A 16,748-nucleotide genomic window follows, 5' to 3' on the forward strand; every position below is an offset into this window, starting at 1 on the left:
AGTACTACAGGTGCTGGGGGGAAATCTTTTTTATCTTTCTGAGTCTACGTACACATTCCCCTTGCTTTTCTCAGTGCTGTGGTATTTTGACTCTTCCTAGAAGCATTTTCAGAAGAGAGTATCTGGGACTTGGGATCACTTTCTAAATAACATTAGTAACAGGTTCCATTTATTAAGACAGACTTTACATTGCTTTGTATATTTATTTTGATTCCTTTCATCCAGCCAGCAATTGGGGTTACAATGATGAGATAATAAAGAGCTTTGAGTAGTCAGGAGGATCTGGGAAGGCTTTTGGGAGGTTCAGAAGCCTGTGATAGATGGGAAAATTCTGATATATTTTAGAAGGCAGAGCTGAGGGAATAGCGCAGAGGATCCATCTCTTCTGTTTCTTCTTTCCCCCAATGCTAAAGAATCTCCTCTCCTTGTAGGAGAGGCCAGCATTGCTCCCTGCCCATGGGGGAGCTCAGAAATGGTGGTGAGGAAGCCATCACTGAGACCATTTCTTACAGTCTGCACAGAGTTAACAGACCCTTGCGGTAATATAGAGGAGAACCAGTTGTTTCTTGATTGGAAGTATTAAGGAAGGTGCCACTGAAGAAGTATTTTTTACAACCTATAAAGATGAAAAAGCATTGGGAGTGGGATGGGTGAATCAGCATTCCAGCTTTCTGACCAGCTGGGGTTGGAATCTCACCTCTAGGGGATTTCATCAGTGTATGATAAGGGCAATAACGAGGCTACCTCCTTGAGAGACCCTGAGGTTTAGGCAACAAAATGTTAATGTAAATCTCTCAGAACAGTAGTCAACACAGATAAAGGATAAAGAATGAAGCACAATGTTGGTAGCCCCCCAAGTACTGGGAAAGCGTTGCAAAACTTGCGTAGCAGGTGATGGAAGGGGTGCGGTAAGAAATGTAGACGGGGTCAGAACAGGAAGGAATGCAAACGCCAGGACAAGAATTTAAACGTAAGGAATCACACACAGGAGCTAAAGAACTGGCGGGGCGATGGAGTGGAGGGAAGGGGAGGGAAGCCGAGCGGAGGGCGGGAAATGAGCCACCAGTGAGGAAGCTGCGGCACAATCCAGCAGAGAGGCGGGGGAAGCACCAGTATTCTTGTTCTTTGTCCTCAAGCAGGCCAGGTAGGGCTCAGACCCTGGTCAGTAGCTGCAAAGAGTACTTTCCTGAGGGGGTCGCTGAAGACAGCCTGGCAGGCCCAGAGGCCGGTGGCCGCGCGCCACCTGGTGGCCCTTGGAGGTGTGCTCCGGTGGGAGCAGCGGAGAAAATCCAGGATTATGCTCCCAGGAAAATTCAGAAGCTTTGGCCGTGTGTGTGTGTGTGTGTGTGTGTGTGTGTGTGTATTTTTCACCTGGACCCCATGCCTAGTCCAACCTCATTTCACAGGGAATCTGAGAAGAGGGAAAGGAGCTTGTTCTCCGGGCGAGGGGCCACTCAAATGCAGGGCTGCAAGACATCTGGAGTTAAAAGCCTAACGTTTTCTTTAATGGTAATCAATGTCCCCGAGCTTAGCCTGTCCATCTGTTCTACGGGCAGGAGGAAAATGAAAGAGGAGGATGAGAAACTTTACTCTTTCCCGCCCACCAGGAGGTAAAAGGCTTTAAACACTACCCCGGAAAGCAGAGTTGTATAGATTCATTTGCATACGAACGCAGTCACCCCGAGTTAAACTCCGGCCCTTTAATCTTCGGTCCAATTTGTCCTGCAACGGAGGAGGAAGACCTTAGTGAATACCTCCAAGCCCCGCCTCCTCGGGGCCCCGCCTACAGGGCTGGGCTTCGTTGCACGTGCTCACCCGGCTTCTTTTCCATCCACCTCCTTGGGAAGACTCATTGATGGGGTAGGGGGATAAGTGGAGTTGTCGAGCGCTTCGATCACGGATATGTCATAATAAAGGGAAGACCCTGAAACAACCGTTTACTCAATATTTATCAGAAGTTTTACCAGGTTTCGTGTTATCGACAAGCCTTGGATTCCTGTTTTCACGGCTGCTTACTCTTCTTCGTACCCATTCGTTTGGTGAGGTCCTGCGTGGCCGGCCTCTCTAGAAGGACTTCACTTCCCAGCGTGCCCCGCGGGGCCGTGCGTGGCAGCGGCGCGTGACGTCAGGGGAGGGAGCTGGCCAGTGCTGAGGGGGCGCGGCGCGGAGGGGCGCGGAGGGGCGCGGAGCCGGGTGGCTGGGGGCCCAGAGAGCGCCGCGGCCGGTAGCCAGCCGGCTCCTGACAGCCCCCCTCCCCCCGGTGGACGACGACGACGACGACGAGTGCGCCGGTCATGGCGGAACAGCGAACCCAGCGCGGTCCCTGAGCACCTCCGCATGGAGCGGGACGAACGGCCGCCTAGCGGAGGGGGAGGCGGCGGGGGCTCGGCGGGGTTCCTAGAGCCGCCAGCCGCGCTCCCTCCGCCGCCGCGCAACGGTGGGTGAGGGGCCTGCGGAGCCCTGGCCGGGCGAGGGCCGGCCTCCTGCCTCTCTTCCAGGGAGTCCTCTCTTCCCCTCTTTAGCTCTGGGAAGCCGCGGCGGCTCCTCAGCGTGGACCTTCACCCGACGCGGACCCTTCCTCCTCCTGGGTCGCTCTCGCTGCAGACCCTCCCCTTCCCTTCCCGCTGCCCTCCGCGCGGCCTTCCCCCTGCCCGGTTCCCTGGGCACCGAGCTCCACTTCCCCCTCCCGGTGGTGTTCCCTCAGCACAGGCCTCCCCTCCCCCCCCCCGTCCCCTCTGTGCCAATCCTTCCTGCTATCCCCGGGCCCCCACGCGGGTTCCTCTCCCCTACCTCTGCGTCCCCTCCGGCGGACCTCACTCCCCACGCTTGCGGCCCGTTCGTGGGGGCATCCGCCTTCTCCGGGTTCCCAGAGTCCTTCCTCCACCTGGGGGTCTCCCACGCGGGTTCCTCCTGGCCCTGCAGACCCGACGCCACACCCTGGTTCCCCCACCTTCCTGGAGCCTTTTCCATGCCACAGCCCCGCGCTTCTCTTCTTAATACCGCGGGCCCCAACACCCCCACCCTGCGCGGAGCCCCTGTTGATTGGTATCCTCATCGTTTCCTTTTTCGGACCTCTTGGTGCCTGTTCCTGCCTCGGCCTCACCTTCCCAGTCGGCCCGCAGTCTCCTGCCTGCCTCCGCCCCTACTCAGCCTCTTTAGCTAAACCGCCACTTTCTGCTGGCTCAGGTCTCTAGCCCGGCTGGGGGCCTGGGACACCTGCCTCTTCCTGGCGTCTGCCGGCGCGTCCCGGCCCGCACTTGCCCAGCCTAGTTCTCTTTCCTGGCTCGATCCAGGTCCTCGGGCGCTAAGAATTCCTCACCTGGCCGGACTCCTCCTGCCAACCTCCCCCTGCCCCCCGGTCCTGGTGTCCTCAGGTTCCTGGGGGCTCCCCCCCTGCAGGGTTTTTTATTTGTATCTGTTTGATATTTCCCCCCTCGGTGTTTGCGGCGGAATGTTTTTATTGGTAACGTGTAAGGAGCTTTTGTGAGGTCGTAAAAGGTGAACTTTTGAACTTGGAGAGCGCCCTGGAGCAATTAGCGCAGGCGATAGCCCCGGGAGGCCTGCATTACAAAGGGTGCTCGAACCGGCCGGCAAACGCTCCGGCAGCAAACCCGATTTATTTATTTATTTGCCCTGCCTTCCACCTTTCACATCTCCTCATTTCCGAATAAAGGGCAGGCTCTCCGAGATCCGTGCCTCCTCCCCTCTCTGCGCCATAAACTCGCAATTCTCTGAAAGATCTGGGACCGAACAGTGTCTAACAAGTAACAGATTTCAAATTGAATACAAACACCCGGGACAGTTAGGAGGCACTAAAAATTAATTGCTTCGACAAGAAGTTTCTCAATCAGGACAGTAACTTGGCAGGTGCGAAGAAAGTAACCTGGAAATAGGTCACTTGGCTAAGCGCTCAATTGTTGATGAGTGAAAAGCTACACAGGGGAGAAATCTTGGGTTGGATCTGTGCCTTCATAGGTTTATTAACTCATCAAACGTTTATTGTTAATTCAATAGTCTAGTTTTTTTTTTTTTTTTTAAAAACCATTTAAAGGAAAAGTGTTTAGAGGAGAGCCTGGTTAACTTGATGTTGCTGATCAAATAGTGATGTATTCAGAGCTCTTGTTCTTTTGAAAGATGTGTATGATGTGTGGTGTGTAGGTGGCTGGCTATCCCATGAAGTGTCTTTGGAGACTAATTTCTGAATGTGAACATGTTTGAAATCATTAAAACCCCATGTCACAAAAGAGAAGCCTGGAATCCAGTTAGGGTCTAATGGGAAAGTATCATTGAAACAAAGGATTTCCTTAATGCGTTTGAGTTTTAAAGCTGGTTTGTGTGGAGTTTTTGTTTGGTATTAATTTGTGAATATTGCTGTGCTTAGTTTTTAAACCCAAGCACCGCAGCTATTGTATGGCCCACATTACTAGTGAGGATGTTTCCTTAATGTCTTCCTCTGTGTGAATACTTCCTGTGCCACCTGTGCATATAATGTAGATGACAGATTTTACTGCAGACATTACTTTCAGTTCTACTTGAGAATATTGTTGTAAGGGAAGCTAAAGAACTGCATTTGTTATTAATTATTCATTAGTACATTTTAAAGAACTAAATGGTAATTTTAACTCTTAATCAGATTTCTCATTCATAGTCTCATTTCCTGAATTGGTCAGCAGCATTTAAAAGGATGTTATTGAGTAATCTATTTCTGCTAAGGTGGTTTTAATATTTCACATCAGTCCAAGTTAGTAATACAAATATTTTCTTTTTGTTGGAAACACGATGGGAGCTTCTAGCTTGATGGGCTTAAAAGAAAATACATAATAAAATGGGGTTTTGGGATTTTTGTTGTTGTTTAAAATTAATGTATACTGTTTTACAATTCATGTTTATTAGTACTAAGGAACTTATTAAAATATTCAAAGAAGAATTGCCCAGAAAAAAAAATCAAATATAGTTTGCCTTTGGAATAGTGGGCGTATTTCTTTTTCTTTTTCATTTTTGCTTTCTAATTACTACTTTCCTCCAACAACAAACAAAACTGTTCAGTCTCTGAGCGCACGCACACACCACACACACACACACACACACAGAACTCCTGACTTTTTATCACAGTGACAGATTTCCATTTTGTGTGAAGTGGTTGCAAGAGATAGCTATTTAGATAGGAGGTCTTTGGTCTGTGCCATGAAGAAATAAACTGGAGGTGGAATTTTAAAAATGTTTTCCTGCCGGAAACACCACAGATGCTGAATTTACAGTCCTTTAATTTTTTAAAAAAATTCTATCAGAAAAGAGTTGTTAGCCTTTTGATATACCATCACCCTTGCAGGAATTCCTTGTGCTGACAGTGCTGTTTTCAGTTGTTGCTTGTAGGTTTTCATAACAAACATGAACTCAGTGATAATAGAGGTTTTTGCTCCCTTTTGGGATTTCCAAGGCATATGAATGATTTGATGAGGCATATGCTGAATGTTATATTTACTTGTTTTGAGAGTAAATTTTTAAATATTTAAAGCAAAAGAAAGTTATAAGGCATTACAAGTAATTAAAAGCACATTTTAATATAATTACACTTCCTAGGAAATTGGGAGTTCACTAAATAGTATGATGCCTTTTTCCTGTGTACTATGCCAACTAAATGCTTATCCCTGAAATTAAATATTTTCCATGACAATTTAACTTTTCCGTTCTGTTACTTTAAAATTTAATTGAGTTGACTCAAAATTTCTGCTTTTGTTAAATCAGTATGCTTATACCTACAGTACACAGATTTCTTTTATTAGTAGTAGGTTCTGTGACCACAATAAAAAACACCCAAAAGCAACAACAAACAAATCCACTTGTAATTTTGGGCAGCTGATGTGGGAGATAACGTTTCCAATCTGATGTACAATTTGCCATTTTTTTTTCCTGAGCATTTCAGACTCTCATGTATCTCAGAATATGATCATGACATACTTCCTAACCCATAATTCATTCTGAATTCTCCAACAAAAAGGTGTATGCATGGGATGTGTGTTAGCATGTAAAAATGAGTTAAATGGGGAGTTAATGAAAAAAACTGCTGGCAAATTTCCAAAAGTCTGCCTGTATCATGCATTTCTGTGTTTCATCCACCATTTCTTGGTTTCTCATTTCTTTGTTTTTTTTCCTTCTTACCTATGGGGCAAAGATAGAAAATAGACTTTTAGATTAAAATTGATTATAGGTGGACATGATGCCACTGTAATCCCAGCAACTCAGGAAGCAGTTTCTTTTTGGAGATGGAAAATTTGAGGCCAGCCTCCTACGTTGTCTCAAAAAAGATAAAGGGCTGGGAATGTAGCTCTGTGGTAGAGTGTCCCTGGGTTCTATCCCCAATAACTAACTAAATAAATACTGATTATAGCATAACAGAGGATGGTAGATTGAAATGACAACTGCTACTTGATAAAAGGGATATTTCCCATACCATTTCTTGTGCAGATTTAAATTGCTAATGATGCTTCCATGATTTGTTGTATTAGAAAAACTGGTTCACTAATGAATTGTGTTCAAATGGCAACTTCTAGTTTCAAAATTTCACCATGCTGGGGTTGGGGTTGTGGCTCAGTGGTAGAGTGTGCGCTTTGCACATGTGAGGCACTGGGTTCTAGCCTCAGCACCACATAAAAATAAATAAAGATATATAAAAAAATTTCAACATGCTAGGATAGATCCTTCCACATCAAGAGAGACTTTATTGTCAATTTGTTTTGGTCTTTTTTTTTTTTTTTTATTGGTTGTTCACAACATTACAAAGCTCTTGACATATCATATTTCATACATTAGAATCAAGTGGGTTATGAACTCCCATTTTTACCCCAATTACAGATTGCAGAATCACATCGGTTACACATCCACATTTTTACATACTGCCATATTAGTGACTGTTGTATTCTGCTACCTTTCCTATCCTCTACTATCCCCCTGTTTTGGTCTTTGGGTTCTTGTCATTTTTTTTTTTCTCACATTCATTTGGGTTGTGGCCAAGTTAAATGTCATTTCTTTGTTCAGTATTTTTTCAAAAGCATATAATTAAGTAGAAAGTTAAATTTGAGAAGATGCCTTTTAAGAGTAAATTTTACATGTTGGTAAAATCTATTTTTTAAAGTAGGACAATAAAAGTGTCTTATTTTTTCTCTAACACTTTGGAAGTACTTCCAAAACGAACAAGTTGTAAGGGTAAATGTTTTCTTTCAAACTTTTTTTTTTAATATTCTTAAGGTTTTTTTTTTTAAATTTAAAGTTTTTCCAGACGCAGGTAATTTCTTAAGGATTTATGGATGCCTTCAATTGACAACTGGGGTTCAGAAATACCAGATTTATTTAAATTGGCAAGAAGGGGCTTGGTATTGAGCAGGTTATTCTTTTATGGCTATTGAACTTTTTGTAATTGAAGTTTCAGATTCCTCTGAGCTTAATCTTAACTTTGAAAAACAACCTGTCCCTAGAATCAAGCCCATCTTCTGGTATAGCTTTTCTTCATGAAAAAGGTGAAGGGTGTTAGATCATAGGTAATGGAAAATGAGATTTAAAAAAAAAAGTGAGATGTTCAACCTGCTTTTTCATTGTGGTTTAGAAAGCTACAGAATGGAGAACTGTATTTGAAAGAATAAAGGTTTTCCTACCTTATTTTGTTCTTTCTCATTGCCAGTTTAACAGCAGTCTCTCTAGAACAGCTTCTCAAGAAAATAGATTTTTCTGCTAGTTACAATCATTTTAAAAAGACTTTACTGGTGTTCCCGGTAATTCTAATTAACAGTGATTTAGTTTGGGAGCAGACCAGGATTTCCTTAGCTGGCTGCTGGGGAGCTGAATTGCTTTTCTCCCCACCCCCAGCTACATTGAATCTTTTGATCCCAAGCTACAGTGGCTGTCATTTGAGAAAGCAAACCGAGAGAAATTAAGTTGTGAAAATAGCCTACTTTGAACCTTCATTTGCATGTGGGAATTTTTGTTCTTTAGATTATAGGAATAGTTGAACCCTCAAAATTTTATCTTTGTGGAAGCAAGCTGGCCAAATTATTGTGTGTAAATAGAAAACTCCTGAATTTCCTTAAAAAATACAATTTTTTTTCTTTACAAGTTTGGGGGATTTTTGTTTTAATACTGACAATAGCCATTTCAAGAAAGAAACTACCCTCATTTTAAATTCATAGAAGGCATTCAAGAGTTTTGAATTTCTTTAGGAGTGTATGTTTGATTGAAAACAAAGTTAGTCTCTGTTAAATGGAAACATTTAATTCAAGGTAATTGTGGGTTTTCCTTCAGTATTATATAAGCTCAAATTGAAGACTCCCACAAATTCTTATGTTTCATACTAAATTACTCCTACAATTTTGTTATATTAAAAATTAACAACCATCTTCACATCTTTACATTTAATTGCAAACACTACACCCTTCAATTTGTTTACACCAGAGAAGCCATTCAAGCATAAACCACAGATGGCAGTAGTAGTATATTTTTCTATTTTCTGGACTGTTTCTTGCTTTTAAGTTGGTGTCTATTCTATGGGCACTGTTGATAAGTCAGCTGGCAGGTGTAATGTTTCTAAAACCAATTCCCTGGACAGCAACATGTAATGTATTCCGGGGAAACAAATCCCAGCATTTGATTTGAAGATATGCTCTGTGGGTGGTTTGAACAATAATACTTTTCTCTCATTGCCAAATTAAGATATTATAAAAAGAATTTGGTGATAGTAATTGAAGGAATTGTTAGAGTAATAAGTAGCCCATTGAAAGTGGAAGTGTAGTTATCGTGGTATTAGCAAAGAATGTGTTAAAAGATATTTGCTTGGCCAATAATTTGCGTTGGAAATAATTTATAATTCATTATATATTTTGAGAGAAATACTTATGTGGAAGAGGTGGATAGCCTTCTCACTTTTTTTTTTTTTTTTTTTTTGGTGGTGCTGGGGATGGAACCCAGGGCTTTGTACATGCAAGGCAAGTACTCTACCAATTGAGCTATATCCCCAGCTCTGCCTTCTCACTTTTTAATTTCCAATTCCTCCTTTCATTTCATAAATCATGGACTGTTAGATATGTCTATATAAAAGCATTTCAGAGGTTTGTTAACATTTTAACTTGTTCTTCCAATCCTTTGCTGTAGTGCCAAAATTTGTGATCTCTATTTTTTTCTTCTAAAACACTGAATAGGGAGATAATTGATGAAATTAAAATGACTGGGATATTTTACCTATAATGTTTCTTTAACATAATCCCGTAATTTAGGAAACTAGTAACAAATCTGTATTAAAACAAAGGATAGACTAATTTTAGCAATGAGAATTAGCTTAACCATTCCTAGTTTTCACTTTAAGGATTTCTTCTGTTTAATTCGTGTGCTAATTTAAATCTGAAGCTGTATGACCTTGGAAGAAATAAAAAATCAGTTTTGACTATTTTCATTGGTTTCTTATGCTCTACTGCATCAGATACAATGTTCTGTTTATCACCATTTATTCCCATTTATGTAATTTAGTCTTTTACAAAAGAAAACATGGATAAGACATTGCTTTGTAGCCTTATATATCCTTTTCATCATCCTTATTTCTTGCCTTTTAAAGTTTATAAACAAAATAATGAAGTAGTTAAAAATAATGAAATAATAACTCAGTTGGACTGTGTTTACTTTCCATCATTAATCATTGTTGACCACTCACTATTAAATTGTTTCAGACTTAATTTCTTCTTATTTATTGAGTTCTTAAATTTATTTAGGGTTGTATCTAAAGTAATAGTTTTCAAAATGTGGTCTATGAACTTCTGGGAGTCCCTGAGACCCTTTCATTATATTCTCCAGGTCAAACTCTTGTCATTATATTACTAAGACATTTGCTTTCTTCTCCACTGTATTGATATTTGTACTGATATTTTAAAAAAACGATTGTGGGTAAAAACTGCTGGCTCCTTATAGGAAATCAGGGTACCAAACTATTCTTTACCTCCATGCATTTGTGTGTGTTCTTTTTTTTTTAAGCCATTTTCATTTGAGAATGCCCTTGAAGAAGCAGAAAAAAAAGATTAATTTTATTAAATCTTTTAAAAAAAATTTTTTTTGTAGTTGTAGATTGACAGCATGCCTTTATCTCCCTATCTATCTATCTATCTATATTTATTTTTTAATTGGTGCTAAGGATCGAACCCAGTGCCTCACACATGTTAGGCAAGTGCTCTGCCACTGAGCTACAGGTTAAATCTTAACCCTTGGGTATCTGTGTTTTTGTTGTATGTGTGATGAAAAGGCAAGTACACATAAAGCATTTCTTACGTATACTTCAATAGAATGGTTGTTTTTTTAAGGAAGAGTGCTTGTGTGATCATACTGTGAGCTGAATTGACTACTTCTTTTCATTTAACACCATATTCACTTAAAAGAGCAATTGACATACTATGGTTTGTTCATTCATCCTGGGCATTTGTCTGACCTCCAAAATGAACAGTGAGCTTGTCACATTAAGGAAAACTAACCATTTGTTGCCAGTGAATAAAATTTGAGCTTTCAGGCAGCATTTAGAATTTTGAAAAACTTGTACCTGTAGCTATGAATTTGGCAGCTTACCAATAACTTAAAACATTTTCTTATAAGATGGGATGGTGGTAATAACAAATGTGATTTTTAAAAAATATTGTATAATGAAATTTGTTAACTATTTGGAAGTTCTGCATATCTCAGTGATACAGTCTTTTCCAAAACACTTAGGTGTGATAATTAAAAATCCTGTGTGGGCAAAAGACCTTTTAAAAAATCATATTGAGCTGGAGGTGGTGGTGCATGCCCATAATCCCAACAGCTCAGGAGACTGAGGCAGGAGGATCTTGAGTTCAAAGCCGGCCTCAGCAACTTAGTGAGGCCCTAAACAACTCAGTGAGACCCTGTCTCTAAATAAAATGAAAAAAGGGCTGGGGATGTGGCTCAGTGTTTGAGTGCCCTGGGTTCAATCCCTAGTACAAAAAAACAAAACAAAACATATTGACCTATAGATTTTAACTTAACAGAGTACACATAGTTTGCTGTCAGTAGTTTTAGATAGCACCTTGAATTCAACTACAGGAAATCACCACTTATTGAGTTTTGGTATAATATCAAAGGAAAACATGCATAGCTATTTTAGAAAGTGAATTCTTACTCCTTTTCCAATTAGGACTCTCTTTTAGGCCAGATTTCTACCTATACATCATCCAAAACCACATGAGAAACAAAACCCTGAACACATACATACATCACAACACACTGATTGGAGAAACAGGAGGATCTAGCTTTTGCAATTAAGCCAGATATTGAAGAGATTAGCAAAAATGTAACAGTGTCACTCTTCTAATTTTTGTTTTATTGGAAAATGTAATTATTTTTAATGTTATTTTTGTTAATGCCATATTACTTTCAAATGAATATTTTAAATATTTTTAAAAATTCAGTTTTATTCTTAAATATGGTAAATACCGATAGATAAACTCACATAAGCACCAGTTTTTTGGGTTCTTCAATAATATTTAAGAGGGGCTGGGGATGTGGCTCAAGTGGTAGCGCGCTCGCCTGGGATGCGTGCGGCCCGGGTTTGATCCTCAGCACCACATACCAACAAAGATGTTGTGTCTGCCGAGAACTAAAAAAATAAATATTAAAAAATTCTCTCTCTCTCTCTCTCTCTCCTCTCACTCTTTCTTTAAAAAAAAATATTTAAGAGTATGAAAAGGCTCTTAGGAGGGCACTCATACAAAACTATGTGAGACTCATCTAAATGAACCAATTTAATTTGTAATAAAATGGTAACTTCACCAGATACTATTAGTACTTCTTAACTTTAGGATTTTCTTATCTTTCCGCTTTCTGTAATGGAGCTACCTTTTGCTGGAAATGAGAGGGTATTATTTTAAGTTTTCTTTGCTTGAAGCAAAATGAAATGTGTCATAGTTCACCCTGAGTTCTCTGATAAGCCTTTTGTTACCTGCTACATGAAACCTGTTGCTTAACTGCTAATTATCTTGTGGCAGTAGTTTTCTAACAGAGCCCTTTTCCTCAGGAAGGATAGACTTAAAAATTGTGGGGAAAAAAATCTGACAACACAATTTTTAATAAGATTTATTGCTATAAAAATAACAAAATATTAGATAAAACTCCCATCTTTTAAAAATAGTTTGCTTATTTGCTTTTCTTTTCTATTTATTTATTTATTTATTTATGTATCTTTAATTTTAGGTGGAAACATTAGTTTGTTTTTATGTGGTGCTGAGGTTCGAACCCAGTGTCTCGCGCATGCTAGGCGTGCACTCTACCACTGAGCCACCACTCCAGCCCCTATTTGCTTTTCTTAGACAAGTTTAGCTTTAATCTTTTTTTTAAAGTTGTGGTTTTTGGCAATGTCATTTTGTGGGTTGGTTTACTTTCAACCTGGTTTCCCCTAAGGTGGTAATAAAGTAAGGAGCAGCAGCTCCTCTTCTGGTCTAAGAATACCCTTTCTTAGTGTGAGTAACATTTTAGTGTAAGTCAATTACTGTGTTGTTAAGGAGTTAAGGATTTATTCCTTAGGGTAGTTGTTAGACAGAACTCTTTCTGTAGTGGGCTTGGTGATTGAAGAAATGTCACATAACAATGTGAATAACAATAAGGAGTTACTGCATCAGAATTTTAGGTGAAGATTGGGTTGGCGATGAAAGATTAGTGATATATTTAGGCTTTCTCATAGTTCTGTGATTACCTTGATGTTCTTGGAGTCTCATGAACCTTTTAAACATTTTTATGTTTTGTGGGGATTGCAGCTTAGTTATAAGATACATTTTACATTTTAATGCTTTGATTTTACTTAAAGTTTCAGATGAATTTTTTGTTGTAGATGAACACAATACCTTTATTTTATTTATTTTTATGCGGTGCTGAGGATTAAGCCCAGGGCTTCCTACGTGCTAGGCGAGCGCTCCACCGCTGAGCCACAACCCCAGCCCCCAGATGAATCTTTAAATGTATTCTCTCTTTATTTTATTTTTGATTTTGAAATGTGGTCTTGCCATATTACCCAGACTGGTCTTGAACTCCTGGGTTCTGGTGATCCTCCTGTCTCAACCTCCCAAGCAGCAGGCACTATAGGCATGTATCACTAAACCCAGCTTTTAAATGCATACTTTAACTGAGTTAAATCACTTTAAGTATTTCTTTAAAATATTTATTTTTTAGAAGTAGTTGGACAAAATACCTTTATTTTATTGTCTTTATGTGGTGCTGAGGATGGAACCCAGGGCCTCGAACATGCTAGATGAGCGCTCTACCACTGAGCCATGCCACAATCCCAGCCCATCACTTTAAATATTAAACCCAATAACTGATGCAGATTTTTTCCTCCCATGTTCTCACTGTACTCTTGAAATTTAATTTGTCATGAGATTTCCTCTCTAGCTTTGCAGTCCTTCCCCCAAGATACCATTTTTGCAGGATAATAAACCACCTGGGGGAAACCCCCCATTGACATTCATTTAGAGAGCTTTGTTTTTTTTTTTGAAGTGCCAGTAGTACTTCCATCTAGGAGGAGGAAGGATTTTGGTAGATGGTGTGTGAGGGAAAGGGCAGGGACTGCTCTTCTAGAGGAATAATGGTTATAGCTATGTAACTTTTGTCACTTGACCTCTCTGAACTTCAGTGTTCTCATTTAATAAAGGCAACTAACATTTACATGATGCTTCTATAATACTCCAAGCAGCTTACATATATTAGCTCATTTTATCCTTATAATCCTATGAAGTAGAATTATTGTCTCCATTTACAGATGGGAAAACTGAGGCCGACAAAGGGTAGGGTTAATCCCCTCCCCTATTTTTACAGTAACAGACAGGAAACAGTTAATAGTTTGTTCACTGGATTCAATATGAACTCCTATATTTTAGCACCTTGGAATTTGACTAGAGTTTATAAAGATCTGTAAAGTGCCAAGCATAGTGTCTGTGCTAAAGCAGACATTTGAGAATACAGGCCATTTATAGTTGTTGAGGCCAAGAATTCAAGTCCTATACATCAGAGAGTCACAGAGATTTACTTTTCAAGTTCTTGTGACTTTTTTTTCTTTTTCTCACGTTGACTTTAGTAAGTAATTGACCAGAATTTTTTTTTTTTTTTTTTTTTTTGCCAAATTGGTGAATCTAGGGAGTGCTAAGGAAAATGGATTTTGTGCTGCTTAAGGCAGGGATGATATCTTGTACCTGTACTACAAGCACATGGAATTGATGTTTCATGAATGTTGAATGAATGAAAGAAGAGGCAGTTCAGGAATCCGAGTCTTGTACTTAATCAGAATACTTTGTTGGTAGTCAGAAAAAAAAAAATCTAAAAATATAAGGGAAAGGGAGTTTTTTTTTTTTAAAGCTGCTTGTGAAAATTGAGGCCAGAATCTAAGTTAAGCAGAATCTAAGTTAGTTTAGTAAGCTAAATCTAAGGTTTGATGTGCCCTCCTAGGTATTGAATGTAGTTTCTGTTTGGAAACATGGTTCTGCTTATATTTTTTTGTGGTCCTGGGAATCAAGCCCATGACCTCATAGATGCTAGGCAAGTGCTCTACCACTGACCTATACCCCAGCCCTCCTCCTCATAATTAGAGTCTAGATAATAAGATAAGACAAAATGGCCAACAAACTTCTGGCTATTTGCTTGATTGGGAATACAGTTTAGGAAAAGGTGGCCTTCGTACGTCCTTTGTACCTTATTATTTCTGCCACACAAAAGCTGGCTCATAAAAGTGGAGAACCAGGGTTGGGGCTGTAGCTCAGTGGCAGAGCGCTTGCCTTGCACATGTGAGGCACTGGGTTCCATCTTCAGCACCACACAAAAATAAACCAATAAAATAAAGACATGCAGTCCATCTACAACTACCAAAAAAAAAAAAAAAAAAAAAAAAAAAAAAAAAAAAAAAAAAAAAAAGTGGAGGACCAGTCTGAGAAAGTTGATGTGTCCCTTTGAAAATAGAAATATAAGAGCTAGCTGGCCAAAGTGTGAAATATAGAAGGTGATTTCCTAGCAAAGAGATAGAAAAATGGAAGATGATAGATAGTGTGGGTTAATAGATTGAATGGTAACATTGTAGTTTGAGTAGGAAGGACTTCACCTTTTTTTTTTTTTAATATATTTTTTAGTTGTCAATGGATCTTTTATTTATTTATTTATATGTAGCACTGAGGATCAAACCCAGGGCCTTCATGCATGCCAGGCAAGTGCTCTACCACTGAGCCACAACTCCAGCCCAGGACTTCACCTTTTTTGGGTGTGTGCTGGGGATTGAACCCAGGTGTGCTTTACCACTGAGCTACATCCCCAGGTCCCCCATCCCTCTTTTTTTTTTTTTTTTTTTTTTGAGACAAAGTCTCGCTAAATTGACAAGGTTGCCTGCCTGCGAATTTGTGAACCTCCTGCTGTAGCCTTCCAAATTGCTGGGATTACAGGTTTATACCACTGTATCAGGTTTGGGGAAGGACTTCACAGAACAGACCACATTGAGATGCTATAAGTGAGGCCCAGGAAGTAGTTTTATACCTGAATTCTGATTTTTTACTCTTTTGCAAAGGCATATCACTCTGGGCTCACTTATGAAATAAAGGGGCTAAATTATATAATCCCTGAAGGTGTTTTCCAACTTTATGTTGGAATGAATCAGTTGTAAAACAGGAAGTTGCAATTTAGGAAAGCCTTGCCTAAAACAAATAGCTATTTGTGGTACCTACTGCCCACATTCTCTAGGATGATTTCAAATTCTATTTAATCATCCCTCTAAGAACACTTATGCGTAGTCTCCCTGTTTATTCTTTACTTGTCATTGGGCCTTTGTTTCATTTATATGTGGTGCTGAGAATCGAACCCAGTGCTTCACATGTGTTAGGCAAGTGCTTTACCACTGAGCCAAACCCCAGTGCCTCCCCGCCCCCCCCATTTTGATTTTAGAACACCTTGCTGCTTTAAAGTCTGCAGGACCACATAATTTAAAATTCCATTCTGAGTCTGATTTTTGTTTATAATTAAAGTTCTAATTTTATGGGAGTTTATAATATAAATTGAGATGTTCATTTTTGTTTTTTAACATGACCTCTTTTCTTTTCTTTTTTTTTTTTTTTTTTTTGGTGCTGGGGATTGAACCTAGGGCCTGTGCATGGAAGGTAAGCACTCTACCAACTAAGCCATGTCTCCAGCCCATGACCTCTTTTCTTTCCACTTATAATTTCTTCCTGCCACATTTTCTTTTTTGTGAGTACAATTTCATTTATTGAGTAAAACCCATAATTAATTTCAGAGTTTTCCCTAATGACTTGTAAAGGGGTTTTTATCTGCAAATTTCATTCACATTGAGAAGAGTCATATCTTAAGATTAGATGCCTTGCCTTTGAAAATGTGGGTTCATTAAGGAAAATTGCAAAACAGAAGGGAAAACTTAAATGCTGCTGGCCTGTAAAAGGGAACCCAGCAGGAAAGGGGCGGCAGTGCGTGGGGGAGGGGCAAAGTGGGGGGTATAGCAAGAGAGCTGCAGTTGAAATATTCATCAATCATTTTACTGGCACCAGGAAACCAATCAGCCTTTTAAAGAAGAGAACTTAATCAATCACCTAATGTGGGAAAGTACAATTGCTTTCCTACAAAAAAATATTCCTTTTCTTGCTGACAGATTAACTGAAAGATTGGGCTAGTTGGAATTTAGAATTTAACTGATGGCAAGTAGTTACTGAAAATGCTACTGTGATGAATGCATTTAA

General features: G+C 39.9%; 1 protein-coding gene across 5 annotated transcripts in view; it reads left to right on the forward strand.

Annotated features, from left to right (window-relative positions):
• The first annotated feature begins 1,954 nt into the window (after positions 1-1,954).
• The window catches only part of NR6A1 (nuclear receptor subfamily 6 group A member 1), a 208,816-nt gene continuing 194,022 nt past the window's right edge, over positions 1,955-16,748 (forward strand). For 2 of the 5 annotated variants that reach the window (XM_081312029.1, XM_081312030.1), the window contains exon 1: positions 1,956-2,437. In XM_081312029.1, the coding sequence (XP_081168155.1) occupies positions 2,338-2,437 (100 nt within the window). In that variant the 5' untranslated portion in view covers positions 1,956-2,337. Of the gene's footprint in view, positions 2,438-16,748 lie in introns of all 5 variants that reach the window. The other 3 variants (XR_014024270.1, XM_081312028.1, XM_081312031.1) reach the window with 2 other exon arrangements.

Source organism: Spermophilus citellus (genome assembly GCF_964194105.1).
Source record: "Spermophilus citellus genome assembly, chromosome: 2".
Lineage (NCBI taxonomy): Eukaryota > Metazoa > Chordata > Mammalia > Rodentia > Sciuridae > Spermophilus > Spermophilus citellus.